The sequence below is a fragment of the Vitis riparia genome, chromosome 5 (genome assembly GCF_004353265.1).
Source record: "Vitis riparia cultivar Riparia Gloire de Montpellier isolate 1030 chromosome 5, EGFV_Vit.rip_1.0, whole genome shotgun sequence".
Lineage (NCBI taxonomy): Eukaryota > Viridiplantae > Streptophyta > Magnoliopsida > Vitales > Vitaceae > Vitis > Vitis riparia.
The window spans coordinates 14,438,765-14,463,882 of NC_048435.1; the positions used below are offsets into that span (position 1 = coordinate 14,438,765).

The 25,118-nt window shown below is 33.1% G+C and overlaps 2 protein-coding genes across 6 annotated transcripts; one reads left to right on the plus strand and one right to left on the minus strand.

Annotated features, from left to right (window-relative positions):
* Positions 1–11,403: 11,403 nt before the first annotated feature.
* Positions 11,404–14,831, plus strand: LOC117913975 (PLASMODESMATA CALLOSE-BINDING PROTEIN 3). Of its 2 annotated transcripts, none has more exons than XM_034829122.1 (3): positions 11,404–11,870; positions 11,960–11,993; positions 14,302–14,831. In XM_034829122.1, exons 1-3 carry the CDS (start codon positions 11,492–11,494, stop codon positions 14,585–14,587), a joined length of 699 nt encoding a protein of 232 aa, XP_034685013.1. In that variant the 5' UTR covers positions 11,404–11,491; the 3' UTR covers positions 14,588–14,831. The 2 variants fall into 2 exon arrangements, with proteins under 2 accessions (XP_034685013.1, XP_034685014.1); XM_034829123.1 differs by having other exon boundaries at positions 11,406–11,870; positions 14,324–14,831.
* A 194-nt stretch (positions 14,832–15,025) lies between these two features.
* On the minus strand, positions 15,026–19,268 carry LOC117913974 (purple acid phosphatase 15-like). 4 transcript variants are annotated; one of them, XM_034829119.1, is made up of 9 exons: positions 18,951–19,268; positions 18,250–18,441; positions 17,834–18,167; positions 17,422–17,639; positions 17,013–17,203; positions 16,409–16,535; positions 16,251–16,336; positions 15,399–15,515; positions 15,026–15,208 (listed from the first exon to the last, which is right to left on the minus strand). In XM_034829119.1, the coding sequence occupies exons 1-9, from the start codon at positions 19,216–19,218 to the stop codon at positions 15,203–15,205; spliced, it is 1,539 nt and encodes a 512-aa protein (XP_034685010.1). In that variant the 5' UTR covers positions 19,219–19,268; the 3' UTR covers positions 15,026–15,202. The 4 variants fall into 4 exon arrangements, with proteins under 4 accessions (XP_034685010.1, XP_034685009.1, XP_034685008.1 ...); XM_034829118.1 differs by having other exon boundaries at positions 16,251–16,535; XM_034829117.1 differs by lacking the exon at positions 15,026–15,208 and having other exon boundaries at positions 15,390–15,515; positions 16,251–16,535.
* Between the last annotated feature and the right edge of the window lie 5,850 nt (positions 19,269–25,118).

A 25,118-nucleotide genomic window follows, 5' to 3' on the forward strand; every position in this document is an offset into this window, starting at 1 on the left:
ATTGTTAGTGGAGTAACGGTATGTCTTTGTTTTATCCTTATTTTTAATGTGCTATGTGACATTTCAGTTGTCCTAACACTTTGACATTTTTCAAGTTTGATAACATTTCTTATATTTGGGCTACCTATTTCCTCAAGCAGATGCTTAAAAATTTGAAAGATGTAATTTCAAGTTTGATCAAGTTAGTTTGCTATATTTTTTATTTATTCATTTCTTAAATAAAAAAAAATTGTTAATTTCATGATATAAGAATGTTATTAGCATGATGAAGTTTATTTTAGAAATTAATTTGTTACAAGATGCCATAAATTTTAGAAGCAAGAAATACTAATCAAATAAATATATTATTACTTGGTACAAAAGATTCTCTCTAAGAGGTTTTTTCATATCAATGAGTATTACTTGGAAATATAAAATGGAGGAGCTTAAACATCCAATAAGGCTTTTTTAAAGCTTTGAAAAATCATTCGTAGCATCACTTTTTTTTTTCCTACTCAATTCTTATTTTTTTCTTAATGACAAAAATTTGAAATTTGAAATTAGTCCTTACCTTTCACTCGTTATCTTTCAGCATGAATCTCAATGGTATTCATCAAATAAAATGTTGTTGTGAGATAAAATTCTTATGTTCTGTGAAATAATTTTACCTTTTTTATTTGAATTTTTTTCTTAATGTTTTTTTTTTTTTTTTTTTTGGTGATGAATTGAGAAATATGTTTTTTTTTTATTTCTCAATTGTATGTCATTTTTAATGTTTGTGGTTTCTCTATTTTAATTTCTCAAATCTTGAACCTATACATAGTATTAAGAGGAAATGAGGAAGAATTGAAGCTTTGATAAAGATGAAGATATTTTGCAGTGGATGATTAGAATTTTTTTCATTCCATACTTTTTTTTAGAGCAAATTGTATATAATTTAATGTTTTAGAAGCTTTAATAAGGGTGCATACATAAAAATTAGTATACCTTTTTTTTTCTATGACCATAAAATAGTATATAATGTTTTTGGACTTACTATAAATTTTTGTATTAATTTTTCTATTAATGTGATGAATAAAGGAATGTAGAAGAAGGTTTTAGAAGTAGTAAATGAAATTACCACAAAATGTGTTGGTCCATAAGGATTGTATAAAAGCGGCATAGGACATTAGTGATGCTATTTGGTGTCTCCGGTTTGCAATCAAAACTATCAATGTCACTGCATGAACCTTATGGCAGAGGAAAAAAGGAATTTTGTTATTGTACACACTTTTTGTTAGGGGAGAAATAGGAAGTGTGTTGCTTTATAAACTTGCAAGAATACAACAACCCTCACAAAATATGAACATATAGGAACAAGTGTCCTAGTGGTTGTAACTATTTGCTTTGTCTGCACCTTTTAATGTGATGCCTTGCAATGGCCAGTTTTCACTAAATTAATACGATATAGTCATAAAAATACTTTCATATGGCTACTGCTTGTGATCATTGTTATAACCATCTCTCCTTGTAATGTTAGGCGAGTATGATGGGAAGTTTATCTCTATTAGGATTTTTGGTTTAGACTTTCATTTTTGGCTTATTATTTAAATGTTTGAAATAAATGATTATTTGGATTGTTTAAGTTTGAGGTTGCTTTGACTAATAGCAAAGTGTTTGATATTTTTTTTTTAATAATTATTTCAACCTTTACTTTTAAAGTTAAGTTTTGAGGAATGTAGTGTGTTTTTACCTACTCTAAATAGGTATTTACTAATTGATAATTTTATAATCCAAAGAAACTTGTTTGAGTCATTTACACTTTGAGCTTTTGGGTTTGAAGTATGAAATGATTGTTATGTCCTTAGAGTTGGTTGTGGGACATGATAGAGTGGTATTAGAGTTATGATCTTATTAGGACTTTAATTTAGTTTGGGTTGGGGATAGATGAGTGATGTATTAGTTTAAGTTTCAACTTTGTTTAATATAAATCCTAAGTTTTTCCTTTTTATTCTAAATTTTCTAATTGATTTCTTAGTGACTAATTTAGGTGCGATACTATCTTTTGTTTTAGTATATTTTGTTGATTTGTTAAGTATGTTGGTTGTTAGGACAGAGTCCTTAAAAGCATAACATTATATAACAAATTCAATGCTTATTATTTATTTAATAAAGTTCTAATTGGACTTTAATCTATCATTTGTCTATGCATTATACCTTATGAGCATTCTGACTTGCACTCTTGCATTGTATATGATTTGTTTGCATTAGGAGTTACAAGGAAGATCCAAATTATAGGCTCCTTACAAGTAAATGATTTATTAATATTCGGTTCATAAACTTAGGCAATCAATTTGAGGTTGTTGTACACAAGTCTTAATTAGAGGGATGATTGTTCTTAGCCATTAGGATGGTTTTCCCATGGTAAGTGCACTAATGTGGATGGTTACATATTAGATACGATTTACAATGAGTCATAACGTAAGGCTATTGGATAATCGTTATCAAGTTTGTGCCAAAGTTAGTAATGACCTTCACCTATAGGTAAGATCCTAAAGTGATCATCTATTCCCTATGGATTGGGTTACTATTGACGGAAGCCAATAGTTATAAGTATTCTCAATAAAGACACCATGATATCTCTTAGGATTGAGATAGTGTGTCCTCTTAAGTGATCCTAAAGAGGTGTGTTTAGATAAACTATGACCTCTTTAAGTGGAACTTGACATAAGCTCTCTATGAGCTAGGATATGTTCATTGTCTACACTATAGGAAGATATGAAACTAAAGGACGATAGAGGTAATCTTGAAAGGATGATAACTTTCACCTTATTAGATTATGGATACCAGTTTATTAGGAGATTGCATATAATGGATTGTAGGTCATGGGCTTGAGCACTTAGTGTCTCGTTGTTATTTACATAGGATGCTAGAGTGTAGCTGATTATTTATGTTAGAATATTGAGTTAGCTTCAAAATTAGATATTGAAAGAGCTAATACTATCCTATGAGTCTCTATGGTCCCTATTCGAGCTCATGTACCTTGATGATGTAGTATGTGAGGGTTAAATAGGCTCTTGGTTTACTTATGTTCATAAGGGTATTTTGATCATTTGTAAGGTTACATAAAAGTTAGTGATAATATCTTTGAATTGGGTTAATTAATTAATTAGACAACTTTGTTAGGTTAATTAATCAAATTAAACTCATTTTGAGTTAGATTAAGTGACTTAAACCTAAGGTGGGTTTAAGTCACTTTAGTCCGTAGGAACCTTATAAACTTCTACCGTTTGAGTGCCAAGTTTCGAGGTTGAGTCATCGGGTGGAAAATCGTGGGTTTATGAGACTTCCAATGACTTTGTATTGTTCTTCATGAAAAGGAAATAATTTAGGAATATCCAAATCATTGGTAAACACACTAAACTTATTTTCTAAATCCTGAAATTCTTTTTGAATAAACATATTTCGTTGTGCATAGGATTTTGAAAAACCTAGGGAGAATTACATGCATCTAATTGATCCTGGGATAGAGAATGGAATAATCCGACTTTCCCTATAACTGGCATTGGAGCCCTAAGTTAGAAAAAAAAAAAAAACATGTTAGATCTTTTTTAGGGTGTGTTAATCCTTGTTTTGCAAGGTATTTTATTCATCCCATGACCCCAAGAACAAATGTGTGTGCATGAGATCTTTTAATCTTTTAGTATGAGGATTATGTATTGTGAGTATTGTGTTGGTTGGCTTTTTATGTTTCCTAGTTGGATTGCAAACAATGGGTATAGGATTTTGTCTATTATAAAAATCTTTTTTTTTTTTTTGTTCATTGCTTGGTTTATAAATTCCAAATTATTGGAGTATAGGATTTTGATGTAAGATTTAGCTTTTATCAATCTATGTAACGCGTGAGAGTATGGAAGCATTCCAAATGATCACAACGCGAGCTTGCACATTCCCCTATTGGAAAACGAAGTTATTTAGAGAAACTGACAACCAAAGATGTAGAAATCTATTCTCGGATTTTAAAGGTTTGCAGCAACACTTAAGCGACTAGATTAATGCTTTAATGGTCACAATGGTCAAGCGCTTCTTCCAATGCTTAAAGCACTTCAAGCATTCTTTTTAACACCTAAAGTTGTTTCAACTTAGTAGCCCCAATGGCCTACTTAGGGTTTGTAGGAGTATTTTTTTGGTATTTTTGTAAAGCCATTAACCCTATTTTTATTGCAAGTTTATTTTAGTATATTTTGGAGTTTGAAAATCTGAATATTTGGATTACCAAATATGCAACAAGTCCCTAAAACCATGAGATTTTCTTTTTTATTTTATTCCCTTTTATGATTTTACTTCGTATTGTATATAATAAGAAATACTTGCAAAAGATTTTTCAAAGCTAGTAATTTTGGATTCTCTTATAAAAAATAAATTTTCATGAGAACTCTTTGATTCATGCCTAATTGGTGTCTCAACTGATTCGTGTCCAACTGGTGCTCCTTGATTGAGGGATTAATCAACAAAATTTATAACCTATTACACCATATACTAGGGTAGCAAAGACAAAGCTACTATAGCATAGTGGCTCTAGGATCGTTCACTGGGATGGGTTTTCACTTCACAAATGATATTAATTCAAAGCTGAATTGGTGCCTTTTCATTTCAAGGTTAGCTTTAAAAGAAAACATAAAGATGTTTGAACAAAGATTGGTTTTAAACTAACCAAAAATAGTAACTGATTTTACTTATAAAGAAAAATGTTTCTTAGAGTTTCAGATCACTAGGCTCAGATTCCTCATACAAAAAGGAAAGTTCCGGTCACTTGTTTCTTTTCCTCGCATTGGAGAATTAACATATAGTTTATTCTCCAACCGGTGTTGTACAGATGCTTCCCATTAATGGGTTCAAACACTAAATCCCTCTCACTGATGCACCTTGCAATGGCTCATACCTCTCACCTAGCACTTGCCATTCAAGGTGATCTTTAACTTTGGACTTCCCGTCAAAAGCTCGCAAGAGATAACTAATGGATGTCTCCTTGGAGTCCAAAAGCTTACCAAGTGTTGGCAATTCTAGAAAATCCTACCTTCAACTCACCTCCCAGAGGCTCGCAAGGGGTAAACTAGTGCATCTCCATGGATGGAGATCACTTGCATTACCAAGTGTTGGCCCAGGTGATTTAAAGGAGTTTTAAGTTAACTAAAAAGACAAACACCATTAACGGGTCACTCTTTCTCTTCATTAAAAACTAAAACAACAAAACTTCCAATTTATGCATTCAGAAACTTACCCGACTTTCTTCACTCCAAGAGACAAAGAACCTAGCCACTCATCCTCTGAGGAAAAATCCTCAGAGTTTGGTTGGCTAGAAAGAAAAAGAACAAGAAAACAAAAATATATAGAAGAAACAGAGCAAGTGCTCTGTTCGTTGCTTACATATATCTATGATGGATTCTCCTGGAACAACCTCCTCCGAGAGTCCTCCTGAGAGTTTATATAGGAAGGTAATTTACCCTTCCTTGGATACTTCCTAACTAAGGAATTACATGAGTGGCTGAATACAAGGAGAAAATGGAAATTTAGACACACAAATATCAGAAGAAAAGATCTAAAAGAGTCGGTGCACAACTATCGGGAAGCTTCAGGACCGTTTCGCAGGTGAAAATGAGGTCTGCGAGATTTCGTAGGTGCACAAGAAGGGCTGCGAAATTTCTTTGCAGCAAAAGGCTGATTCAACACCTTTGTGAAGTTGACTTCCATCTTGTGGTGTTTGGCTTCCATCGCGGCGTGAAGCTTCAGGGGAAATCCATAGCACTGTGCAAAAAGGCTGCGAAACCATTCCGCAACAAAAGGGTGATTTCGCAGCACTTTTCTGAATCCTTCCTTCAACTTGGAGCAATTATCTTCCAAAGGCTGTAACTTCCTCATTTCAACTTCGAATTGAACACGGTTTGAAGCATTGGATTGTTGACTTCTTAAGCTTTCAAATGACATATAGCATGCATAAATTGGACATCAGGAAGTGCTCCAAAAGTGGCTGCAGTGACTGTCATCAAGAATGCTTCATGGCTGGATTCTCTTTGCTTCCCCTCTTTGCTTCTCTCCTTGCATTCCGGATTTGCTTATGGCAAAGGACTTCAAAGCTTTGGTTCTTCATGTTTTTGAGCTCTTCATTGCTTTGCCATGGATTCCAAATAACTCTCCTCAATCTTGGATTGCTTTGGTGATCAAATTACTAACAAAAACACCAAAACTTACACAATTTGATTAGAATTGATTGCAAGGGTCCTTAACATATCAATTGAGTTAAAAGGCAATAACTACTACTCAAAAGTGTTTAAAAGAGTTAATTATAAGCTATGAAATAGCACTTTTTGAGTAGTAATCACTCTTCCAGTGATTATTCATTTAAGAATTAGATGTTGTTATTATTGGATTGTCATTCATTTTGGAACTTTCCTATTATATTAGATTAGGTGCTTCTTCAAGCTCTCCTATAGAAAGAGAACAAAACCTAAGATGGTTGAGAGAAGAAGAATCATGTTTTTGGGAAAATAAAATTCAATGACAAGAAATATGATTGTAATTCCTATTTAGAAGATGGAGTGGTGTAGGCCCTCCATTTTTTTCTCATAATACATGTTCTTCATCATATTGATTACCTTTCAACTCATGCTTTTGTATAATACTAACGTAAAATCCCTTTCTACTTAGTCGTTCATTGCATTCTTGGTGGTCCACTTACTATTCAATTTGGTAATAAATCTTGGGCCACAAATCTTAAGACACTTTTTAAGATCTTTTAAAGGGAGTTTTTGAATCTATAGCGTGACTTTAAAGGTACACTAGGTCTTCTCAAAGTTTTAGTGCGATCAGACCTCATTCGAGCACTTTTCGGTGACTGTGAACTTGTTTTAGCATATTTTGGCTTGTGTTGGAGGTTCAACCGATTGCTTGAACAGTTGAGTAGCCCTCCACTGGTTGAAACAAGCAGTCGGCCTATTGATCAAGCTCTTTTAGGTATGTTTTAACTCTTTTTCGAGCACTATTTTTTAATTAATTTTTTAAGGTTCCCAAGAGTGTTTTAGGAGAACTTTTTAAGAGATTTAAACATGGTTCAATGTCTTTTTAGGTTTAAGGTTTAACTTAAGAAGGTTCTAGATGTTTTGAACTTTGGAGACGATGAGGACAAGTTTCAAAATCTCCACCATCCCTTATCCTATAGCAAAGGGCCTTAGGAGCTTAGTTTTGGGTATGATTTTTCATAGTGTTTTAGAGAGGAGATACTCTACCAAAATTGAGAGAGGAGGAAGAAAAACTCTCTTAGAAGGATTTTTGACTTAGTAGCCTACTTGAAGAGCAAATTTCGTCGCTTATAAGGAGAAACTTTGTAAATATAGTTTAATTTCATTTTTTTTTTATCTTTGATTTATAGTCCATTCTTTTTTTCTTTTGATTCTTTAAGGATATATATTTGTTGGGTGAGGATATTAGAGGTCATACATTGAATTTATTGGTTATTTATTCATGATCTATGGTTGTTCTTCTTTTTTTGATTCTTCTTGATTGTTTAATCTATGTTTTATCTTTTTGTATAGAAGTTTTGAAGTTTGGTTTGATTTGATTTTTATTTATTTTGAGTATTTTTACCCTTTTTGAGGTCCATTGATCAAAACATGAGATGAGGCTCATATGGATTTTAAATTCTTGATTTTTCTTGTCTTCATTTTGGGGGGTTTTGGTTTTCCTCTTCATTTTAAAGATTTTTGAAATTCTATTTGGTTAATTTTGAAATAAATTTTAAGAGCTAGAAATATTTGTTTATTTACCAAAGGGAATTTCTATAGAAAATACCTTTTGAGGCCTCTTTTGTCCATTTTTTTTTCTTTCAAATATGGTTGTAAAATTCATTTTCAAACCCTTTTAGACTAAAATTTCAAGTATCTTTAATGATTTTTTTTTTATGTGGTTAAAATCAAACATCCTTCCATAGGCTTTGATCTAACTATTATGATTGAGAAAATTGATAGTTGCTCTCATGATTTTTATAGTTTTAGAAGGTTTTTTCAAACTGATTTTCAATTGACCATTTTTAACCCATTTGAATCCCTTTAATGATCAATCGACATTTGAGATTGTGGTCATTTTAAGTTTAATAACAATTTTCATGTTCTTTGGTATATAATGCATGATTTCATATAAGAATATCCCCACCTATGGGTATTTCTTTGTGAATTCAACATTTTTTATTTTTATTATTTTTATTTTTTTTATGCTTAAGTGCTAATTTGACTTTCCATACCTCTTTTGAGCTCAATTTCATACTTATTTGGGGTTTGAGAAGGATTGAATGCCCTGTGGATTAGTCTATGACTCTTTCTTTTGGCCTACATCACTCATTTTTCAAACTTGTCATTTTAAGATTTTCTTGATTTTGGAAGCATGGATAAATCTCACAAATCTTAATTTAATGAAATTATCTCCAACTCTCATGAGCTTCCTTCTATGATCATTAGAGGGTTGAGGATGTGGATTTAATACATGGAAATTAATTTGGGCACTAGCAAAGTCCACATTCTTTGATTTTCAAAACTCACTCACTTGATCACCTTGTTTTTTTTTTACCTCTACAATGTTTTTCTAAATTTGGACTTTATGGCTTATCCTAAAATATTTTGAAGCTTTGATGATGTTTTGGATTTTCAAAATATACCAAATAATTTTTGTTTTGTTGGAAAAGCTTTCTCCAAGCTTATTTAATAAATTGGTTTTCCCAATTAGTGTCCTGATTCTATTTTGTTTTTTTACATCTAAGATGATTTTGTAAATTGGTGCTGACTCGTGAGTTTTAAATCATTTTTAATATTTTTATTGTATAGTAGACTTCTTAAATAAGGTTTTGGGCTTTAGTTTAATTTAAAAATTATTTTCCAAACTTAAGAATTAATTCCATCTTCCTTCGCTTGTTGTGTTGACTTGAATCTAGACTTGTGGTATGTTCTTTGAAATTTAGGATAATTAATGCATGCTTAAACCTCATAGAAATTTTTCATGTGATATAAACACTTTAAACATTCTGTAAATTTTTTTGTTTGATTTTGTCTCACCTCTATGCTTGTTAAATAAATCTATCTTTGTGTGACTTGTTGTTCTACCCTATTTTCAAATAATGATATATTTGGTTAAATTTGGGATAATTGATGCACGTTTAGACACTTTGGTCTTATTAATTATATTGTAAACACTTTGAACATGTTTAATTTTTTTGTTTTAATTTTATCTCATCTCTAACTATTTTATTGGGATTTATTTTGAGTACTTGTTTGTTGTCCAACTTCTGCATATCTTGTATAAACTTGCTAATCAATCCCCTTCTGCATACTTTTGACTTTCTTTGATCTTTAATTTATATTATAGACATCTTGTAGATGTCAGCCAAGTCTTCTCTTGTAGCATGATTCACTTTTGCTATCTTATTTTGATTTATTTTATGATTGTATACTTATTGTTTTTTTTTTTTTTTTTTTTTTTTTTTTTTTTTTTTTTTTTTTATCTCTATGTATGATTAGTGTATATTAACTTTGCTCCTAAATTAGTTATCTTAACTTCTTGATTTTAGTTGTGTACACGTTGTATAAATTGTTTGGCTCCTGATTTTATATTGGATCTCCTATTTTGCTTGTAAACTAGCCCTCTTGTGTGTTGCCCTACTTTAGGCATTGATACACTCTTTATATTTTTTTGTTTATTTCTGTTCTTTGATATGCGTGTCATGCCTTGAGTAATCTTTATCTCTTGCTCTTACCATCATTGCTTTATAGTATATTTTTGTTGTTGTCTTTTAGTACTTGTTGGTTTATTAATCAATTACCTTAGTTTCATCCGCTTATTTAATAAAAATCTCTTTAGGACTTAGAAGGATGTTACCTTATGGTACGTTTATAATAAATAACTTGACCCTCAGATTTAAACTCAATTTTTTGTGGACAAACTTTTTCTTTCATAAAGAGTCACTCTTAGGTTTTATTTGTGATTTTAACTTTTTTTCAAAAATAAAAAATAAAAAATAAAAAGTGGTGACTCTAACTTTTTCAAAAATCAAATTTTCACAATAAAAAATCGAGTATTGCTATCTAATAGGGACACATGAAAAATGTATGTCCATAGATGACCCAAGAAATCAAGGGATATGAAGTATCACAAGACTATATAAAATTACAGTGGGAGTGACCAATCATAATAATGAAACTCTCACTTAGTAATATTGATGTCAAAGATCTTGGTGAGACACTTAACTCAAATGAGAAATAGTAAAATCACTTAGAGTGGTCCCACTTGCACAATCGAGGGTTAAACATAAAAGATATGTTAATCAATGCCTTGAGATAATTTTTTTAGAAATATTTGGTTAAAAGGGAGGAAATAATCCCCAAAATCGAAAATATAACTCTTTCCATGTTTTTTTTCTAAAAAAGTAATCCATTTTGACATAAATGTCATTTTCTATTTCAAGTATTTACATGTAGGTTTTAAAAGAAATGGTTATTTTTACAAGAAAATAATGAAGATATTTTTGTCCAAATGATGCCAAAAAAGGGTGGGAGGTTAAATTTCAAAAATTGGGTTTTGAGATGCCTTTTAATCAAATAACCCATTTTTTTTTAAGGTTTAAGGTAAGTTTATTGATTAGAGAGAGTCTATACCCTAATAGTAAGTATCATAACCTCTGAAGTAAACTTCATCCTTACTATACTAGGATATATTAATTTTATTTTCTTTGTTTTATTTAATTTTACAAGACTCATTTTGACGGTTGTACACCACTTCTTATTTGAATAGATCATAAGATTTTGTGAATTGATTGCCACATCCTCAAATCCAAATTTGTTAAGCTAAAGAGGTAACATATTAAATTTGTCAAAAGCTATTTGATGATCAATATTTTGGCCCACCAAATTTTACATTAACGAATACAAATTAACAATACACGTCAATCCAGCAAAAACATGATCCCCCACCTTCCAAGTTGTAACCTTAACCTATGACAATCATATATGACCTTTAAAAAGTGCTTCTTTAAAAACTTTACATTAAAAAAATATAAAAATTTAAATCTTGAAACATTATGTTATTTTCACCAAGAAAACTTATATGTACAATGAAGTTTGAAGATGATGGAGGCCCAGCAGATTCACCAACTCGTAGGCATATTGAATCTACCAAATATTTCCCTTAATAAGCTACTCGCACAAGCTACCTTACCTAAAAGATCGAACTTTCTTTTTCTTTTTCCTTTTTTTTTCTTTTCTTTTTTCTAGAATATAAGAATGCTTTCTATTTCTATTTGTTTTTTTTTTTTCTTTAAAGAAATATTTGTATATAAAAATTGGACAAATGGTTCAAAGTATAAAAAAGAAAAGGTAAAGCAGAGAAAAGGAAAAAGAGAAGGGTTTATTTCTCAAATTCTCCGGTGACAGGTCTCACTGGTCTCTCTCCTCCTTTACAAAGCTATTACAGTGAGAAGCATATAACACTTTCGGCCATGGCAGCTCTGGCCAAGGTGGTGGCAATCATGATAGCGTCTATGGCCATCCTAGCGACGGTGGCTGGCGGGGCAACCCCAGTTATAGGCCCAACCCCCGTAGTGGGAGGTGGAACAACCCCAAACCCAGCAGAGGGAGGAGCAAGCTGGTGTGTGGCTAGGAGCGACGCCAGCGAGCAGGGTTTGCAAACAGCCTTGGACTACGCGTGTGGATCAGGCGCAGATTGCACTCCCATACAGACGTCCGGACTCTGTTATCTCCCAAACACCCTTCAGGCCCATGCCTCCTACGCCTTCAACAGCTTCTTCCAGCGCAAGTCCATGGCTCCTGGCTCTTGCGACTTCTCCGGCACCGCCAACATTGCCCGCACTGACCCCAGTTTGTGCCTCTTTCTCTCTCTCTTTTCCTCTCTCTCCTCCTTCTCTCAGCTGTCTAAATATTTTTCTTTCGTTTTCGTTTGTTTTTAGGCTATGGATCTTGCGTCTACCCATCTTCTCTAAGGTAAGTTTGCCCTTCTCTTTATTCCTTTCTTTTCCTTTTTTTCATTAGAAAACCCTCCAAAATCCCATTTAGAACAGGTTCTTTTTGTTATTGGTGTTTTTTTTTCTCTTTCTTTCATCTGCGCCTATTATTTAATCTTCTTCCCTCTTGAAAATAGAAGGTGATGAACCCCATGAATGTAGAGGACCCAGTTGAGGGCAGAGTGACAGACAGGAAGAGAGGTGTGGTACTATTCTGGGTGTAGTTTGGATGTATTACACGTGTCTATGTGCATGGGATGGATCGATAGTAGCCGTTGCTTTTTAAGACAAAAAGCTAATCTAGTGTCAGATCCTTACGATTTCCCTCTATTCCATGTCTCGAGATGCTCGCTTCATGCCTTTCACCCTTGTTTTAGACCGTTGGATTCGCCCCATCTGGTCTCAATTTCAAATCATCCGATGGGTATGACCCCACTGATCGATCAGGCGTTAATGAGTTATGAAACAGTGTGTTTTTACGTTATGCAATGGTACCATAATTTCATTTCACTCAACAGTTTTGGACATGTAAATACAACCGTTAAATTTCTGGCTATATTTAAGCTCTTCTTTTTTTTTTTTACCCTTTTTTGCGCTACGGGGTCCAGAAACCGATTTAAAAAACATTGCTTTTAAAATCAGTCATTTAAAAATATATATATTAAAATATTTTTTTCCTCACTTTTGAAAATTGCTAGCAAATTACAAATATTATTATCCTTCTTTTTTGTGTCCCAAAAAGAAGAGAAGTGATTATTATTATCGACACTACCTTGTTATATGATTAACACTAAATTATTATGCAACCTCTGATGATAATATAAATAATAAAAGTCGAGTGTTGATATGAAACTTTTCTGTGCTTTTTGAATTACTGTCTCCTACAGAGACCAGGTTACTATTGAATATGTTACGCATAATAAAAATTTGTGGTAAAAAAAAAAGGGTGCGCCATGATGTGTCCTGGATTTTGTGGTGTATTTGTGTCACCTTTGCAGTTGCCACTTGGGAGATGGAAAAATGTTTAGGAGAGGGTGAATATTGGCTATAGGTATGCTCTTATTGTTTCTACAGACATGGATTATGCTTCAAATTTTAATGGGTCTTTGATCTGTAGAGTACCCGCTTAACAGTGCCAAAATTCAATTAGTTTGAACATGTTTCATATTGAAAGAATAGTTCTTGTATCAAAGGTGACCATGCGGACGAATGATGTGTTTTTGAGATTTCCTAGCAATCAACTTACGGATCCAGTCGGTAATGAGTGTATGTGGAGTGGGAGTGCAAATATTCAGGTTTGATGAGAATGTGGCATGTGCAAGGTGGCCATGCTCAGGATTGAATATGTATTCTGAGCAGTGTCCTTTGGGAGGCAAAATGAAGGTGCTACATCCTCCCTCCTTGAAGGTTATGGGAGTTTGTCCACTGTCAAACACAACTCCCCTGCTTATCTTCCTACTGCCCTCTTTTCAATGCTGCCTTGCGTATGCTACTGATTCAAGCTTTTTCCCTATTAGCTATTGGAACGTCTTGGAAAGAGGCTAAATGCCTTGTAGGTTTTCCCTAGATGTGTTTTAAAACCAAACAAAAGAGACGTGGTTATTTATTCATTGATCAGTTTGATCAAAGTAGCATTGTTGCATGATTGTTGCTAAATGTTCCTTTTCTTGTCCCATTTAAGTTAGCCTAAATTAGCTTTTTCCCTGAAATCCCTAAGGATTCCCATTTGGGGACCAAAGGTTATATCTTTACAAGTGGTCCTAAAGTTAGTATTTCAACCTTGGCCTTGCCCCATTGTAGACTGGGGGTGGGAAAAGAAAATCTATATGCACCCTCAGTGACCAAGTATTATTGCACTGGATTGGTGCTTTGTCCAAACCTGAACTTTGTTGACATAATTGTCCAGATTTTGACAACCCTATTCACTTCATTTATCTATATATATGTGTGTGTGTGCACGAATGTGTGTGGAATTAAACCTGTAACCTCCTTAGCTGCATATTGAATTATGAACAAATATCATCAGATTGGCTTCATCCAAACCAACTATGTGTAGATATCTAAATTTTACCACCCTAAAAAATTATTTGATTGATCTAAATGTGATTCAGCTGCATAACATCAAAGATATCCCATACGAGTTGGCTTAACATGTCCAATTTGGCAAACTGACACCTGGTCTGCTTCTTAAATTAGATAGGGCAAGAGACCACTCCACAGCTGGAATATTTTTGTTTCTTTGTTTCTTCAAGCATCTGTTAATTTTTCTTGTGCATGACAATCAGCAGCTTTGATTTTGCATATCTGCAGCACGGCAGGAGGGATGTCTACTCCAGCTTCAACACCATCCACACCAGGTGTTATATATCCACCACCATCGCCGATAAGTTCTACACCACTCGCAGGCATTTCTGGAGGATACAATCCTGGCTTGGGCCCTACAGTACCAACCACCAACAATTCTGTGACTTCTATGAAGTTGTCTGTTTTTTCTATCTTAATGCACATCACTTTCTTTCTTGCCTTGCTATTTACTTTTCAACCAATGTTAGTCTTTTAAGCAGGGTATGCTAGTGTTCTAAGCAGAGTTGCATTGTCCTAGCTCTGGAACAGGCTTATACAGTTTTGCTAGAAGTTGGAGCCATCTTTGCTTACTGTCATTTAGCTTTCTTGAATACCATTCCTCATTTGGTTTTCTTTTCCCTTACTCAGGTAGATTAATGCACCAGAGCCAAGCTAGGGTATTTTTGCCTCCAGGAAAGCTTGACTTTTGTAGGTCTCACAAATTCTAATCAATCATTGAATTTAATTGTTGCAATTTTCCATTTTTAAAATACTATGAGCAGGAGAAACAAATCAGTTGGTTACCATTCATAAATCCTGTTTTATTATTTATGGTGGTAGTAGTTTGCCTAACCTAGCAAGCTCTCCGAGATGTTTAATTCCTAGTTTACAACCACAAAATTGATATAAGAATGTGGAGTACTAGATGAGTTATATAGGTAACTGCATTTCATTTAGAAATGTTTAGAAATTACACAACCAGTTTATACAACAAGGACTGTTTTATATGATTCTAAAACTTCACAATGACGATAATCGAGTTGGGCTGTTCCTCCGAGCCTATTACTCCTGTATGGTGCGGTACCCTTGGGCTATTCCTCCGAGCTTATCACTTTGGATGAAACCTTAAAACTGAAGAAGAATGGAAACAAAATGAAATAAGGAAGAAAGGTAAAACACTTGTATGGTTCTCTCTCTCTCACATACACGGTTCATAACCATGTTTCTGTATAAAACACTAGTTAGTGAGTCAGAGAAGATCCCTGCAGACTCTTTTGTTGGATTTAATTATATGGGTTCGTTAGAAACAAGCTTAAATTACCTTGGTTTCAACGGGGCACCTATCAGGTTGCCTTACAATGTAAATCTGGTCTCCTGCAAGGTTGTAAAAGTCCTGATTCCGGTGCCATGTCCATAGTGCAACGGTCTCATTTTTCATCTGCAAAACATACATTAGCATTCAGTTTGTGGTTCCCAGTGGTTAGCCATTTTAAAATGATTTAAGTGCCCAAACTCCTGTATGAGGTACCTCCCTAATAGGGATGCAACCTTCATGGATTTTCGATGCATTTCCTTTTGCAAACAGCAGTGATAGGCTCATCCTTAGTTGAGCTGGTTTCACTATTCAATGATACAACTTTATGGCATCTGTTGAAAGATCTAGGTTTCTGTCAGTTTGGACAAATTCCCTATAAAAAATTGTTCTCTCTCTCTCTCTCTCTCTTTTCTTTTTAAACATGACTAGTAACCTTGCAAAACAAGTGTGTTCGTCAACATAACTACAACTAAAATAGGTTCTAGTTCCATTGTAAAGATGTAGTCTCAACCATGTGGATATTGGTCCAGAGGATGATCTATTTCCAATTGTATAAATATTATTTGTTTTGGTCTCAATAGGATTTCACGGTTTTGAAACACATTTACATGATTAAAAGGAACTCATATGTAAAAAGCATAAGAAAATTTTTTCTCTTATCTAATTTAGGATATCACATACACCATCAACATTCAAAGATATGCTGCTCTCATAGCAGACCTTAATTTGTCTGGTGTAGAGGTAAGGTTGAGCCACCATAGATACTGAATTTATGCTAGGAAATCACATGTATGAAGGAAAGAAAAATAAGAGTGTGCATGCTTGTGTTTGTGGAAGGGATTGCAAGAGAGGAGGTACCTCTAGGATGCCATGGCCAAAACTGGTTTCTCTGTATGCACTATAATCAGGCTGCCGGTCCCAACAGAAGCGACCCGCTGCAGGGCCTGAAGTAAAATTGAATGCACAGAAGCCACCCATATATTTATCTGGTGTTGTAGATGGTTCAGGGCACTGACCAGGTTCATCAGCATGTGGAATCGCCATCTTTTCTCGATTACCGCCATCACCAACTGTGATATACACAGGGCCACAGGGGTCCAGTGTATAGTTATATACTCGGTTTGATCTCTCATAGGCATGAACCTGTTGCCCAATGAAACAATAGATGCCTGGAACTCATCAGGTTCACCTCTACTTCACATACAGATCAAGGGTCTCAACAGATGAAGTCATATATGGGGGGACCATCTTAGATTTCAGCTATCAAAAATATCATTGCAAGAAAGGACCGTCATAGAAATAGCTCTTCGTCCAACAACTCCAATTTGGGGATGAGGAAAATGGGATTATTATCAGATTCATAATGTGAATTTTCTCTAGACAAATGTCCATTTTGGTCTTTTAGCTCTTGCATGTAATCTTCCCTAGTAGCAACACTTGAGCAGTCCAAAGGGCCACTATTTAAAGTTCAAATTGTGATTGATGGTTTAAGGCCCCTTGTCAAGATTTGAGCCTATCTGCTATTCTAAATACATCATTTTCACGCGAAATAGAACAAAAGAAATTTATTGACATAAGAGGGGATATGGCACAAGTGAATGAGAGAAAGATGAGTCTTACATGTCCACTGAAGATGATGTCAACACCATAATTGTAGAGTAAATCTTCCATAGCCACTCTCATACACTCGGCTTCTCTGTAATGCGCCTTGTAGGTGCTGTACCAAGGTGGGTGCCAAGTAGCTACCAACCATGGTGTTACTTTTCTGTCTACCTTTTTCAGGTCTCTCTCCAACCACTTGTATTGTTCCTCTGTAATGGAAAAACTATAGAATCTTACAATGTGCCCGCTAAATTGACATGGCTACCATAAGCCAAATAATGTCCGTTCTTTAGAGCAGATTATGGCACCACCCATCAGACGATAGCGACCATATAAGGCAGACGGATTAGAAAAAAGAATGATCACATAAATTATAATAAAGAAGAAGGTAGCTAAAAATGAGAAAAAGTTGAAGCTATTCATTTACCTGATTTGTCATAAGAAATATAGGCACCAAGCATTATGACGTGTATACCCCCAGCATTGAAAGAATAGTAGAATGTAGATGATGATCCACTTTCTTTTGATGGAAATGCAAATCGAGAACTGTAAGCCACAAATGTCTGATTTTCAGCTTGTTCTTCTATCTCATGGTTCCCTTCTACCGCCATTATCGGAATTTTCGATATCAAAGGCTGCATAAACCTGAATACAAGTATCCCATGATTGCATTAGCTACATTACTACAAAGTTGTTTACACAAATTAACCAGAGAGGTCACTCCATCTGCATGCTTCAATTTTTAAAATCATTTTCTCATTGTTTCTTTCCCAATATAATTCTAAATGCAATAATTCGGAACGCCAAGAGAGCTGTAGAAAAAGGGTTAAGAGTTGCACCTTCCCCAGTAGTCCCATCGGGGCTGATAGGTTTCATGGATGGGAGTTTGTGAAAAAGAGCAAGAGTAGCAATCAGACCCAGTTCCATTTGTGAGATACATGTTAGCATAACATACATCCCCGACGAATACAATAAGATCTGGGTCGTTGCTCATCAAGTGACTAATTGTTGAAGTCGTATTGTATGTAAGGCCAAGGTCACCCACCACTGCTATTCTGTTGGGGTAACTCCTCGGACCAGATGCCGCCATGGTCTTGAAGTAGTGTATATCACTCAAGGCTGGTATAGATGCATCGCCACATTGATAATAATATACTGTATCAGGTTTAAGCCCTGCAGAATAGCATAACGAAGTTATGAATGAATAATGAACACAGAAAAAAAAAAAAAGCAATGAGAATTAGAGTTATCAGACCTGTGAGACGAACATGGTGTATAATTCCGGAGGTGTAGTTCTGAAGGCCTTCAAATGGATAGAGTTGGTTGTAAACCAGAGAATGGCCGTTGGACATGTGAACCAATCGATGCTTTTTCTTCCCATAAAAAACTTGGCTTGCTACACTTTTAGGATCTAATGGTTTTATGTTGTCCCCAATTTGAAACTCCCCTGCAAATGCAATCCAAAGTCCAAACCCAGTAAATTTATGATAGTGCCTTGTTCCATAGGTAGGAATAGGATGCTTGTTTCCATAGTTCCAATAATCCTAGTATCAACTCACTTATTTTCATGATTTCAGGAGAAACAAACAGTAATTTTTAGCCAAAAACATTGCCCTTGATCCACCATGGAATCTCAGCTTCACTGGGGTGTCCTATTAACAAGTTTGCATGATTTAAGTGCAAGTCATCCTTGTCGAAGTTTCGAAAACTTGAAATCTCAGCTTATTCAGATTGGAAGAAAAGGGAGATGTTCCATCCATTCCCACCACCTATTGGAGCTCTATTCCAGTAATTCAACAACTGCTTCCGTTTTGTTTTTCTTTTATTTTGCAGAAACAAAACAAAACAACCCCAACCCATGTTATGTTTTGGCTTCACTTTGAAGACTTGCGACAGAGTCCCACCAGTCAGAAAAAAGAGATAAAAATAAAAAAGAGGATGAGAAATGAAGTAAACCTGTAACCCAAGAGATCCAAACAGAATCATAGGTAGCAGAGAGGGTGACAGAGATTTGTTCAGGCTCAAAGCCTTGGACCGTCCTCTGAAGTCGAGGGTCAGTGTGAGGCAAATCCACAGCGTTTCCGCGGAAGCTGGTGTCAAGAGGAACAGTGAGGGGCTTGAAGGGCCCATCAAGAGTGGTGGGAATACCATCGCCATCAACACACAGGAAGCTGAATGCAGCCAACACAGCAAGCGAAATTGCACTCACTGATGCCACACCCATTTCCAAACTCCAATAAGGTGCCCCGAAACCTCGGATGCACACACACAGAAATTAAGATGGCAACAGGCTGAGAAGAAATATATCTAGACAATGCGATATATGCACATTAAATATACACTTTCCTAAATGACGAGTAACGTGAGGGTGGGAGTTACGCAGCATGGGCCTTGCTTCATGCTTCATCAATTCGCTCTACTTCCTCTTCCGCCCAACTCTTTTCCATCCAAATTCACTTTGAAAGTACGAAAAAAAGAATAATATTTCTTTTAATAAAAATTCGAGATTTTTGCCAATTTCTTCTTCAAGCTATTTCTATTGTAATAAATATTCCTACGTAATGCTTTTTCTTTACTTCTTAAAATCTCTAAGAACTATGTATGATACTTTCATTGGTTCTTTTAAAACCTACATTAACAAAAATTTCCAAATATTTACTTCTTCTATTCAAATTAAATACATGTATTACAATAATTTGCTCTACATATATTCCCCTCTTCGATTGTTATTTATTTCAATCACTTTATTATCAATATGCCAAGTATTTAAGTATTTTTTTAACTACCTAAAGCACTTAAATCTCAAATATTTTGTCTATATTTTTAACTTAAAAGCCACATTATAATAATTTTGTTATCCATATTTACAATCTAATAAGTGTTTTGTTGACCATTTTCATCTTTGTTTGTTTTTTTAAACCCAAATACTAAGGCCCTATTTGATGATTATTTTTTAAAACAGTTTTGAAAAATTCTTTTTTTTAATGTTTTATAAAACAAAAGCTTGTTTGAAAACCTAAAATATTTTTAACATGTTTTTAATATTTTTAAATATGTTTTAAAAATAATTTTTATATTCAGTACTTTATTTTTAACCATTTTACATGTTTGTATAATTATTTTCTAAAACAACACTAAAAAACCAAGTGAAAACCACATAAAACAATTAAAAAATATATCTAAAAATATCATATTTTTTATTCTTAAGAATAGAAAATGGAAAATAATTTATGATTGTCAAATGTGTTTTCTTATTTTATTTTATTTATTTATTTATTTTTTGTTTTGAAGAACATAAAACTATTATCGAAAATAGTTGCCAAACAATCCCTAAGAGGTCTAACTCATTCATTTAATTACTCTTTCTAAGATTCTTAAATGCTTATGTAATTTCTTTTTAGCCATGTTTGACATGAGGAAATGTGAAATGGAAATAAACATTTTATTTTCATTTCTATTTCCTAAAATAAGAATGAAATTGGTGATTCCAATTTTTGTATTTAGATGCACCTAAGAATATAAGGTTATAATAATTATTTGTTTCCATTTCACTGCTTAGTAATAATGAAAATATAAATGAAAAAAAATGACAATAATATTCTCACATATAGTTTTAAATATTTTTTTATTTAAAAAAATATCATTAAGAGTTTTCTTTTTGGTTAAATAATAATATTAATAAAAAAATGTTTATTTAATAAATAAAAATCAATCATCAAAAGTCATAAAAACCTAATTAAAAGATAAGGATAAAAAATAATCATTTTAAAATGTCATATATCATTTCTTATATTAAGGGAATCAAAATATCTCTTCTTAGACATCAATGAAAATTCCATTTATGAGTAAGATTTCATTGCTATTAAAATTATTTTTTATTTCATTCTTATTATCGTATAAGTTGTCCAAACATATGAATGAAATGGAAAATGAATGAGATGTTGATTCCTACTTTCCATTCCCTAGCACCAACCATCCTCTAATAGTTTATTTCCATCCACATGATTTCCTCCCTAATAATTATTTTAAATCACTATATTTTAGTTTCCTTTTCAGTAACTCTTGAAAATATTTTATTGCCCATGTTGGAAATCATTTGAAAAATTCAGGATCCAACAAAAAAAAAAAAGTCGTTTCACCATTTAATTATTCACCTTAGTTCCTGAATGGAACCAAAGCAAAAATTGAGAACCACTTCATTTCATAGTACATAAGTCTTTCACTTCTTTTCAGAGAACTTTTCTTCCCTAGTTCTCTTTTTTTTTTTTCAAAGAAAAATAAAGTGAGCAAGAGAGAGTGAGACTGAGAGAGAGAAAGAGATCTATCTCCTTTATTATTATTTATTTATTTAGTGGGGTGGTTTCTGGATAGTTTTTAACAGTTCCAACTCCTAGAAATTACTCCCCAAGATTTCTTATTTGGTTGGATTGGGATGGGTCAACCTGACTTGGGCACCTACTTAATTAGTGTCTACTCTCATCTTTAAAATGTTAAACTAAGGTGGCGTTTGTTCCTTGGTTTTTTGCTTTACTTAAATCTAAATAAAACTTAATAGTATTAATTATTAAATTATTTGTTTTTTATTATTATCTTTAAGGTTTATAGCTTCTACTAATTCCATAGTTTTATTGCTAAACTTTTGGTTCAAAAGGATTTATTTTTTGTTATGTTCTAATTACTGGTTTTTCTCCTAAACTAAAGTTTTTAAATTGTTTTAAAAGGTTATTTAATCTTTGTTCTTCTGATGATCCTGTCTTTCTTTGTTCTAAAAGTTTATCTACTTTTTTATTAACCTTTTCTAGTGTTTCTTTTAAATTTTGTTGTTCTAGCTTTATTTGTTCTATTTCTTTTCTAACAAAATGTTCTTCTTTGACTAATTGTTCTCTAATATAATCTAAGTTATTTCTTAAAAGATTATGGTTCTTTAAAGAAAAAAAAAACACAACAACAACAACAAAAACAAAAAGGTTAAATACACTATCTAAATTTTGAAAATAAATTGTGTGCAACATTAAGTTAAAACACAAATACCACCTAAGTTCTTTTGTGAAGTTTGTAAACATCAAAATTTTAGTTGATTAAATTACCACTAAATTGATCATCAAAATTATGACCTTCTAGTTCAACAAAATTTGAACTTGACGAGTGATGTATCATTCATACACAGTAGACACATGGCATGTATTCAAAAAGTGACACGTGACACAATTTGGAAAGCTATAAAATTAAATCTCACAAATAAATTCAAATCTTTCAATTAAAGATAAAAAAAATGAAAATAATAATTCTCTTGTTGACAAATTTCCTTAAGAAATGAGACAAGATACTAAAAATTAAGTAAGAAAATTCTTTGAATTAAGCAACCAAATCTTGGGGATTCCAAATTTCATTCACTAATTTAACCTATAAATAATGATGACTTTCTTCAATAAAAAGGATTGACAAAAAAAAAATAATGACTTCATACAAGAAAAGAGGCTTCACAAAAAGAAAAAGGTTTCACAAAATCTTCTTGCAAGTTCAAGAAATGGAAGAAGTATTACACACATGTTCTTTACCATTCAACAAGTTCATTGGAAAAAAAAAACCACTCTAGGCCCTTGATTAATCTTAAAAAAAATCAAGAGAATACTTTTGTCACTTACTTTCAGATTGTGATCAAAGTAAAAGAATAAAAGGGAACTATTCTTTTATATAGAATATTAATATTGAGATTGTACTCTGCAATTAATTAATTTTAATATAAAATTTTGTTCACATATATTTTTCCTATTATTTTGCTATTTTTGCAAGTCATGAAATTTGTTTGTACAAATTTTTGGCACACTCAATGAAATATCTTTACTTCTCATCTCTTTTGCTAAGAAATTGGTCACTACTAAGATGATGACATGTAAAAAGATTGAAACAACATATGTCAACAAGGGTAATGACAAGATTGTCATTGCTCAATTGACACACAACACCTCTATAGGCCCCATAACTTGTGTCAAAGCAAAATCGATTGCACCTTCAGCAAAGCTAGCAAATGAGCACACTCGTTTGCTTAAATTAACAGGGACATGCGACAACTATCGATCGTTCATCACCTTAGCCTCTTTGGGGGCAAAGGGCCAAAATCCTCATAGTAGAAAAAAAAATGCCTTTCAACACTAAAGGACTTTAGGATAAACCCCCTTACTCTATTATTAATGTCATCTTCAACATCGACTCACACATTGGATCACCGGCTGAGATTTCAAAGGAGGACAACTCCTCCAACCATTCCGACTATTTTACTCCTCTTCTTTCTCTATAACTATGTTGATAATGACAACAAGCACTACATTCGTAAAAAAACAATTAGTTGAAACGACTCTTGTCATTGCCAAACTCACCAAGACTATCAAAGAAAAAGATCTACAAATAGTCTCCCTCATGAATAAGGTTGAGGCATAAACACAAAATACAATTAAGTCAATATAAGGATTCACACACTCCTCAAGGATTGCATCTCATGGTGATATACATAACATGTGTCTAAATTGATGCAAGTTCGGAGGCAAACCATTGAATTACCTTAGTGGTGTCACCATATATGTCTAATAACTTCAAAACATGATAATGAACGCTAAGATCATAGTATGGTGGACAAACACAGAGTACACTTATGTACTCAAAACACTCGAGGAAAGTATTTACAAGTTTACATGAGATCAAGTCATCAATGACTTTCGATTAAACTTTGCTTCAAGAACACATGTTTACCACCCTTGGATCGAAATAAAGTTTAAGGTTGACACATTCTTCACTAAGACTATGGAAGAATATTAAACACATTACAAAAATGTCATTCATCCATCTTCAAATATAAAAATTAAGAGCAATTCAAAAGATTTTCTTTGTGAAAGATTTAAAAGTTTAGTTGAGAATAAATAATCTCTGACCCTCAATTAAATTTTGTTTCAAGAACATGTATTTATCATCCTTGGATCAAAATCAAGACAATTAATGCTTTTTGCTCGCATGAGCTTAAACTACATATAACACCAAAAAAAAAGTAAGCTAAGTTAAAAACTTAAAAGTGTGACTTAAGTGAAAGTTAGGACATGCTCGCAAGATTAAAATCCTTAGTCTTGCCAAAATTAAGAACATAAAAAAAAATGAACTACATTTGACTTAATCATCTCTTTGTGAAAGTAAATAGGCAACTTGGAGAAATGGCCTAAGTTCAATCACCACCACAAAAAAAAAAAAAAAAAAAAAAAAAAAAAAAAAAAAAAACAAAACAAAACAAAACAAAAAAGACAAAAAAACAAAATTGCAAGTGTTAAGTGTGGGCCTAATTTTAATTAAGTGTTAAAAGTTTTACACCTTGCAATATAAAGATTATGATTTGACTACATAGGTGTTAAGTGTAGCTTCAATTAAGTATTAAAGGTTGGACATCACTATGCATCTAAGTCAAGTCAATTCACATGAGTGAAGACTTTAGCACGTAAGTCACATTAAATGTTGAAAGGATGACACCACACAACATCAAGGTTATGACTTGTATGCATAGGTATTAAGTGTAGTCCAATTAAATGTTTAAGATTGAACATCGGTACGCATTCAAATTGAGCTAATTCTCATAAGTGAAGACTTTAGCACTTAAGTCATATTAAGCATCAAAAGTACCACATTGTCCAACATTAAGGTTATAACTTGTCTACATAGGTATTAAGTGCAGTTCCAATTGAATGTTAAAGGTTAGATATCAATACGCATCCAAACCAAGCCAATTTGCATGAGCAAATACTTTAGCACTTAAGTCGTATTAAGTGTCGAAAGTACAACACCATGCAACATCAAGATTATAACTCGTCAACATAGGTGTTAAATATGCTTTTAATTTTTATTAAGTTTTAAGAAGTTGGACACTACTATACTTTTAAGCAAAGCTAATTCATATGAGTGAAGATTTTAGCACTTAAGCCACATTAAGTGTTGAAAGTACAATATCGCACAACGTCAAAGTTATGACTTGCCTATATGAGTGTTAAATATGGCTCCAATTTTAATTAAGTATTAGAAGTTGGACACAACTATGTATCCAAGACAAGCCAATTCACATGGATGAATGCTTTAACACTTAGTGTTGAA